We start from the raw sequence: 9,474 nt of genomic DNA on the forward strand, positions 1-9,474 counted from the left end.
CTAAGCACACTACCTAGAAAACAAGTCCTATCGAGAATAGTGGAACTTTCTTCAGGGTGAACATGCTTAGGATTGCAATTAGCTTCACAATCTGCTTAAAACATTAAAGTCCAGACCTGAGTCTAGCAAGCTTGTTTCTGTGCACCTGTGGAGGTTTTTCCCCACTATAATATTTTTAAAGCATCTCTCATACTGCTTCTAAAGATTTTATGAATTAGAAGTTTGTGTGAAAACAGTGTTGAGAAGCTGCATGCACACACATATATGTTTTTCATTTGTATCTGGATGTAGACCAACGAATACATTCTAGAATTTGGGGGGCACTCCCAGACCATGTCATTTCTGAAATTACATGCACTACTGAAATCATGTTGAGTAAACTGCTCCTTAATGTTTAAAATGCTCCTCAAACTGCAGTTAACCTCCAACTTCCTCCTCCTCCTCCTCTTTCCTTCTTGCAGATAGCATACAGAGAAAGAATGCAGATGATCATTCTCAAAGTGCTATCTGAATCACTGATATTATCTACTCATACTGCTTCAGTGGCTATCTCAATAATTTAGCCCTGACCAAAGCAATTTCAATTCAGCATCTTAAAAAACAAAAGCAAACCAACAAAAACCAAAAAAACAACTCCACACATTATTATTGATCACTCTGCCACCACCATTTGTAAAACCAGGGGCAACAAGCTTATGTCTACTTCTGAAGATAAGTCAAGCAATCATTATCATGAAGATGACATGGTAAGAAACAAACAAGATTACTGCTAAATCCTTCCTTCTACACTCTTCTCCAAGCAACAGCAGGAGCAACAAACCACAAACCTTGACTTACCATGATATCTGAACCAGTGCCCAAGGTTTGTTTCTCCCAAACAAGTCACAACCAGGAAGCCAGTAAGAAACCTTCACTCCAGATTGTGGTTTATTTGGAGAAAAACAAATCATGAGCACCAGTTTAGTCATCACAGCAAGCCAAGGCTCATAGTTTGTTGATTCCACTTGCAACAGGGGAAGAGAACAGTGGGAATGATTCAAAAGTGTGCACTAGCATGTTACTTGTTCAGTACTTTTCTAATAGAAATTCAACAGGGGTACATACTGTGGCTCCGTTTCCACACCAGGGCCAAAATGTGTGTCTTGGATCCACACTGCTAAAGAGTTTTCTATTTGGAGATATCTTAATGATGATCTGAACATATCACCCTTCAGACATCTATGCTCTATTACTACTTACACATAGGCACCCCGCTGCCTCTTGCCTTCCACTGTTCGGCACTGTTATGATGCCCGCTAGGGCTCCTTCTCAACTCAGTGCCCAGTGCCAGCAAACTGGCCACGCTCCCCTAAATCCATCTCTGTCTGCCTTAGAGGGCAGTTTGGAAACTTCAGCTGGTGCAGATTCAGCAGCCAGATTGTTTACCAATGCAAGATGATCTGAACATATCACACCCATTCCAGCATAACCACAGTGGCTTCTAATTATTTTGTGCTCTCGATTAAAGGCACTGGCTTTGACCTAAAAAACCTTATGTGGCTCAGGACCCCAATATTTCCCCCACATGATCCAGCATGTGCTCCCTCTGAGGGAGCTGTGGACAGTGTTGACAGGCCTTCTCAGTGGCAGATCCCCACTTACTCTCCCTAGGGAAGCATGCCAGGCATCATCATTACCTATCTTTAGGCGCCAGGCAAAAACATTCCTTTTCCAACAGGCCTTTTAATTATCTGTGGTCTCCTTAAGTAGGGGTGTCCTCATCCTCCCTTTTTGTATAAATATGAGTAAATTTTTAGCTTTTGCTCTGATTTTGCTTTATGTTGCTCTTAAACTATGTGCTATATTTTTGTAAGTTGCCTTCAGTTACTTTTGGTTAAGAGCGGTGGACTCATAATCTGGGGAACCGGGTTCGCATCTCCGCTCCTCCACATGCAGCTACTGGGTGACCCTGGGCTAGTAACACTTCTCTGAAGTCTCTCAGCCTCACTCACCTCACAGTGTTTGTTGTGGGGGAGGAAGGGAAAGGAGAATGTTAGCCGCTTTGAGACTCCTTAGGGTAGTGATAAAGCAGGATATCAAATCCAAACTCTTCTTTTTGAAAAAAATAAAAGGGGGGGTCTACCTAGTTGAATTAATCGTGCTCATCCCCACAGTAAACCATTCATAAAATGCTAGCCTAACAGCCTATTTGCTTTGCTCTCATTTCTTTCCTCTACAAGGGAAGTGCTTATCTCTGGAGAGTTACTGTGGAAGTCCCAGTAGTGTGCTTTCTGTCACATGTACATTCATTCTATTATTTACTTGCCTTCTCCAGCACAACAGCCAGCAACCATTAAAATTCAACTTCTGAAGGACTGTTTTCTGAGAAACATGTTCCAAACCATGGAATGCAGAAACAAAAACTAGGGCACACATAAAAAAGTTGTAGAGGGTCACAAATTACTATATGCACATTTAGGACCATGCTTGTGTTTACTTAAAAAAAAAAAAAGGTGGGGGAGGAATGCAAGTCTCAGATTTCCCATCACCACTCTAAGTTTAAACATGTCTGTCCCTTCCCCCAGTGGCATTGGTGCTTTTCTGAACTACCACATTCAGCCACTTTTAATAGCCCTAAGTCATATAGCATCTTTCCCCATATTTCTAATGTGGAAAGATGCTATATGACTTAGGACTATTAAAAACACAGGTACCTTTAAAAAAAAAAAAACTTCCCCTAGGCTGCAAAGCAGGTCTCTTGAGATGCTTCACTATCCATACTATAGCAGGACAGATGTTGCTCAAGTATCTAGAAATGGAAGACACCACATTCCACTTATCAGAGAATCTGGGTTTACTTATCAGAGAATCTGGGCACTCACAATATCTTGAACCTCCCCACTCTGTCCCATATTCTGCTGCTCGTAAAGGCAGAACCAGGTAAACCTCTTCAAAGTAAGCATTTTAAGTCACATTTGCTCCTAGAGGCATCATTCTCTTTCCCTCCCCACCTTTTTAATTAATACTACATTATTACACTTTGGTATATCAAGAAAAAAAGGAAACAGGGTAAAGAGAAAAGCAAAGAAAAATGGCCTATGAAAGCAAAAATGAGCAGCATAGCAAAAAAAAAAAAAAAAAAAAAAAGAGGAGGGGACAGTGACTAGATTACAAGGAAAAATAAGATCATTTTACATTTTTGGAATCACAATGTAGACACATCATTCTCTTGTGAGGCATTCTGGGGTCTCAAGAGGCATCGACTGTGGCCCCATAAGCTCAGCAAAGTGGTGGCTGGCCAAGATTTCTTAGCACCTGTCCTATTTCACTATACTGTACTGTTCCCTGCTCCTTGCCACTGCGCACACCTGAACCCCCAATGGTGCTGCCACCTTACCGTTATTAGAAAAGCAGAGGCTACCTTTGTAGTTTCTCCCAATTTTGACTCCTGTGCCTTAAAGAGCAGTGTGCAAGCTCCGAGATCCCTAACACCAATATTATTCTCCAAATGCCTCTCCCCTGTCTTTCTCCTTTTTGCTATTATAAAACAGAGGAGTTTGTTCAAGAGCATACATAAATTTCCCCATAAATTGATTACAGTTCCACCTTGTGCTTCTTACTTACAAAGTTAATCTCATTTTTCCAGAAGTATATTGCTCCCAATCCCAAAAACCGCATGGCCAACATCTACAGCAATAACTGATTACGTGAATCTTCAGTACATACATCTGAATTTATTCAATGCAAATGAAGTGGGAATATGTATCCCTGGGCCAGCAGCACTGCCACTCACCCATCTCAGTATTTCTAAGGCTACACATCTAGGCATAATTACTCACATTTTTCACTGAATTCAGTAAAATTTCTTTCCAATTAAAAATCAGAGCGGACATGTGTGAAAGGTTGGGTGGGAGAAGCTTATTATCTTCACATATTAGCAGTGGCGTAGCGTGGGGGGTGCAGGGGGGCGGTGGTACCGGGCGCAACATCTGGGGGGGGGCGCGCTCGTACTCGAGTGCTAAAATCCACGGGTTAGGGGGCGCAAATTACTTGCCTTGCCCCGGGAGCTGACAACCCATGCTATGCCACTGCATATTAGGCCAAGATGATTAGGGATGGAAACTTAACAACTTCACATGGCACCATGTTTGCATGTTTATATGTTAAAAAGGTCGCGACAATAAGGCTAGATGGAGTTGCTTAAAAGATTACATTATCCTGCCTTTTGGATTCCTAATATAATGTAGTTATCGTGAAATGTGGTCTGATAGTCAGACAATAGCCAAGAAAGGTTAAGTCCCAATGCATCAATCACTGCCTATAAGGTTGTCAGCTGGCAATTTCAATTACCTCTGTCTCTAAACAGATCTGCAGGTGCAAAAAAAGAGAGGATGTGGTCACTATTTCTACTATGCCCCTGCTTTTCATGTCCAATCTTTGAAGTTTTTAAACAATGTCAGGCTAATCATTAAACTATGCAGCTTTTCTATACAAAGTGATTACATCAAGAGAGCTAAACAAAACCCAGTTAGATGTCACAGAGTAACAGTGCAATCCTATTCTGCTAAGTGAGGATAGGATTGCTACTGCATATTCTGCTGAACCCAGTTAAGGTGATGCTATGCAAGTGTAGTGAATTTACACCAGCATAACCCTATGCTGCACAGAGAAAGTCTGGTTGGAGTCAGGGGCATGGTGAGAAGTGCTGTACTATTCTAGGAAAATGCATAATTTAGTCTTCTAGAGACTAATGCTATCAGAACCACAGGAAAACACACTTCAAGTCAATGGAGACCCAGAAATAGGCATGCAAACCCCTATTTCCCTCACCCATCCCACATTAGAGAACAGAATGTGGCACAGGGAACAGCTGTAGCTCAGGAGCCAAGTGCATGCCTTACATGCAGGAGATCCCCGGTTTGAACCCTGCCATCTCCAGGTAAGTCTACCTCAAAACGTGGAGAGTCACTGGCAGCCAGAGTGCACAGTATGGATTTAGAGACCAAATGTGGGTCTCCAGCTGTTTTTAGACTACAATTCCCATCATCTCTGACCACTGGTCCTTCTAGCTAGGGATGATGGGAGCTGTAGTCCAAAAAACTGCTGTAGACCCAAGTTTGGGAAACACTGCTCTAAATCCATACTGTCCACTCTGGCTGCCAGTGACTGCAAGTTTGGGAAACGCCGATTTAGAGAAACCAATGGTCCTGACTTGGCATAAGGCATCTTCCTATGTATCTACTTCACAATAGTCCACTCCACAATAACTCAGAGCAGGGCTTTCAATGTGGCTGCCCCCTGTTCTGTCAAACAGCATTCCTGTCAATATGCAACAGGAAAATATCTGCACTTTCCAGAAAAAAAGTCATTTTTTGTTCTGACAAGCTTTCCCAGCTGGATGAATGGGTCTCTGCTTTGTATTGTTTTTAATTTCATCTTCTGCCATTTTCTATGCTGTTTTAGCCATTTGTATAATATTTTCTACATAGCCTTGTGACATTTGTGGAAGACAGATAACCATAATAACAAAATTATTATTATAATTAATAATAATAATAACAATATACTTATATGAGCCCTAGCAAATGAATACCAATCACATAACAAGCATGGCACAAGTTTTATGTTATTCTGCCCAAAGAATCAAAACACACACAGGTCCCACTATCCAAACACTTGTTATTGAAACATTCACATGTTATTGAAACATTCACATGAGGAATTAGTACCCAAACCTCATTATACACACCACAGATTCAGATATCCAAACAGCCAGACTTATGTGTAGTACTGTAAACAAATAAGCAGCCTTATGTTTTGCTGGTTTGCAGCAGGTGTTTCACCAGAAACCATGGTGGGAAGTGGGAGAGATCAGACAAATCTTTTTTCAGAGGGTTGTCCTGGGTTTCCCAGTTTTGTTTTTTGTTTTGTTTGTCATTTTGGGGTCAGAATTCCATGGTCGGAATGCATGATAAAATTCCCCCATAGGAATCAATGGAAATCATCTTCTCATTAAAAGAACGCTCACCTAACTAACAATTCCTGGAGAATGCATTGTGTTCAGATAGTGAGACCTGCTTGGATACAAATGTACATCTGGAAAACTTTGTGTACAGTGCTCTATTTCTATCATAGCTCATTACTTAAAGGAAGGGCCTGCACAGACAGCTATGCAAAATCAACAATAAAGAAGGAAGTGCAGAGTCATAACACTTATCCATCTCAGCAACAGAATATTTTGCCCTGAGAAGCTTGTGCTCTACAGATCCTACCTCCTTCAGCCCTATAGAGTGTGGCAAGTGTGAATGGAAGGGGACACATTTAACCATGACATTGTCCCTCTTAAAAGAGTTATCTGCAGTCTGCCACCAGCTGCCAAGGCATCTGAACTCCTGACCCTGTACTAGAACTTGTGGCTGCAGGTGTGTGTGCTTGCTTGTCCTCCTAACCCAGCCTTCATTAACCTGGTGCCCCCCAAATGTCTTGGACCACAGCTCCCATCAGTCCCAGCCAGCAGTTACAGAATGCACCTGTGCAATGTGCACAGGAAGATGTAACAGGGCCCTGTGATGTCATCATGGTATCCCTTCCATTCACATATATTGTTGGTGCCTTCTCTGTGTGGGATCTATGGCAGTACTGATGAGCAACTTCATTACGGATGGGTGATGGGAGGAGTTCCTAGAGATGTTGTGTGCAGGTTGATGTCTGTGGACATTCTCATTTCTACTGGTGTTGTTTAGGTTTCTATTTTGCTGTGTTGAGTACAGAAGATCAGAACTACTCTGTCCTTTGCTGCTCGCAGTATTTAGGATTACAAACTGTAATATGAGGGCCATAAAGTAGGATTAGATGGCCCAACCATGGTCTAGCCATTTTGACTACCACTCCCTACAATATAGAATGAAGGCCAAATGAGTGCAGAATGAAGATCTAACACAATTAAGGATGGCTGCACAAAATAACACAACTAAGAGCACTACAGCGATTTCATTTGGGATGAGTGGTGCATGTGACATACTTTAAAATTTTCATCTTTCCTACCCTTCATTAACGATACACAATGGAACCATTACAATGAACAAGAATCATTCAGTTTTGCCACGATCAAACCAACCTCTCTGTAGAGATAATCTCCACATTACAGCAACTCAAGTCAACATCCACCCTCATCTAAACTCATTCGCCCAAAGCATGGCCAGAATACTTTTGCAGTTTCCAAGTAGTCACAGGCCTTTTCTCTCTGATACATGCACCTGTCCTAAAACCTGAAGGTCAAAATGAAGCAAAATAAGGGGACTAAGTCATTTCTGAGGTGTTATATTGCTACAATAAAAAGTTCATTTTTTAAGCACTTCATTTAATTCTAATGGCAGAAGAAACTGATTACCCAGAGGGCAATGGACCCCAGGAGCACAGAACCACACAGATTCCCTAGCCCTCCACACGCGAACCACTTATATAAAAAGATGCTTACAGTCCAGGTGTTTTTTCTTGGGCCCCATCACTTCATGTGTGGTTGCTTTGCAGACGGCTCTAGCTACAGCTGATCCTGTAACGCTGTACTGAGCAGCTGCGATGCGATCTGTCAGCGTCTGACCCGACATCTTCGGCTAATTCTAGGACTGCTACCACTTCTACAAGGGGGAGGGGGGAAGAAAAACAACTGAGGGGAGGATAATCTTTCTAAAAAGGATATATATATATATATATATATATGGACAATTATTTAACTAGCGAAAGCTGATTTCTAAATCCTGGCTCATTCCAGGTTCCCTCCGTCCTCCCATGCCACCTCCTCTGTTGTGTAAGTGTTTGCATTGCAACTATATCAGAGAGATTCTGGGGCATTGTAGACGAAACAGAAATATGCCCACATAATAATACTGTATATGAATTCCGAGGGTGTGTGTGGGGGGGGGGTGTCCTTTCCCTTGCCTGCCTCCCTTGAGTATGATGGCGGTTCCTGCAAACCACTATGTATCTCATCTCTCTTGTTTATGGGGGGTGGGGAATAAATGAAGCTTTCTCCCTCCCCTCCCCTCAACCTCACAGAAGATCTCCCAGCCCTGGGCCTTCCTGACAGAGCCCCAAGAGGGCCCAGGGACTGAATTATCCAGCCAGTCTCCAACACGGCCCTGTCACCACCGCTCCCTCCTGCTGCTGGCGGGGCTTCTTACTGCAGCAACGGGATTCTCTCGCCTTCCTCCCTGCGTTTCTACCTCTCTCTCTCTCTCTGGTGGGAGATTATCATATCATTGCGCCATGTTATGCCCTCTCGGTGCCTTTCCCCCAGCCAGCTCTGTCTTGAAGACAACCGCAGGCCGCCGGTTCCCAATCCCAAACCACCCCACCCCGGCGATCTCTCACACCCCGCAGCCCCCCGCTCCCCCTCCTCTCCCCCCTACCCTCTCCAAGCCGCTTGTCTCCTTCTCCTCGCCCTCTGCAATGCAACCCTCCCCTTTTTCCGGGGGGGGGGGGAGAGGAACGACAGCAGAGGCGGCGGCAGCGGCGTTTGGCTAGTAGTCTTGCATATCTGCATCTCTCCCTCCCTCCCTCCCGTCTCCCCACCTCGCCTCGGGGATTACCAAGCAGCGCCCAGCCAGGCCTGCTCTCCCCGTCCCCTCCCCGGAGAATGTGGAAGTGCCCGAGGCGGCAGCGGCAGCGGCAGCAGCAGACCTGTCAGTGCGTCCGCGTCCTTCTGGCGACTGCCGCGCCTCTGCTCTGCCCCTCGCGGTGCTGCTGGCGCTGCCTCCTGCTCGCGAGGAGGCCACGGTCTCTCCTCCACCGCTTGCGCCCCCCTCCACCCAACACGCTAACCTCTCTCGCCCCCGCCCGCTCGCAGCTGCGCCGAGCCCCGGCGGCCCCCTTTGCTCCAGAGCGCGGGAAAGGCGCGCCCTGGGCGCACACGCCGCCGCGCCCTCAGGTGCAGGGAGGGCTGGGATGCGCGAAGGCCGGAGCGGGTGCCGGGGGAGCTCTCCACGCCCGCCGCCGCCGCCGCCGCCGCTATTTCTAGCCTAATCCCCGGTTGCCTAATCCCCGGTTGCGGCCACAAACCTTCCCTGTGGTGCCACTGCTAGGATGCATGTGTGCGTGCAATACGCAACCCCCGACGCGCGCTCTCGTGTGTGTGTGTGTGTGTGTGTGTGTGTGTCTGCGCGCGCGCGCACACCTCGCTCCCTCCTTGCCTTTTCTTGCCGGCTCTTCTTGCTCGTTCCTCACGGGGCCTCGCAGGTTTGTGGCTTCTTCGGAGTCAGGTGACTCGGAGCAGACGAAGCGGACAGCCCTCTAGGGGGCCGTAAGAACCGGATAAGGCCTTCCCCCCCCAACACCCCCCCCCGCGCTCTTAAAAGGGACACCCCTCGCGGGCCGCGCGGTGGGAATCTCTCTCCCCGCCTTGGAAAAAAACCGCGCGCCCAGTCGTGGGAAGGGCAGCTGCTGACTGTTGAGAAACCGGGGTGGCGGCGCCCCTCTTCCTTCCCCACCACCAGCCCA

General features: G+C 45.9%; 1 protein-coding gene across 1 annotated transcript in view; it reads right to left on the reverse strand.

Moving 5' to 3' along the window:
* The window catches only part of SNAP91 (synaptosome associated protein 91), a 67,376-nt gene extending 58,231 nt beyond the window's left edge, over positions 1 to 9,145 (reverse strand). Inside the window, exons 1-2 of the mRNA XM_081857581.1 lie at positions 9,037 to 9,145; positions 7,457 to 7,616 (exon numbers count right to left, since the gene is read on the reverse strand). Coding sequence (XP_081713707.1) covers positions 7,457 to 7,586 — 130 coding nt within the window. The 5' untranslated portion in view covers positions 7,587 to 7,616; positions 9,037 to 9,145. The remainder of the gene's footprint in view (positions 1 to 7,456; positions 7,617 to 9,036) is intronic.
* Between the last annotated feature and the right edge of the window lie 329 nt (positions 9,146 to 9,474).

Source organism: Podarcis erhardii (genome assembly GCF_964252035.2).
Source record: "Podarcis erhardii genome assembly, chromosome: 3".
Lineage (NCBI taxonomy): Eukaryota > Metazoa > Chordata > Lepidosauria > Squamata > Lacertidae > Podarcis > Podarcis erhardii.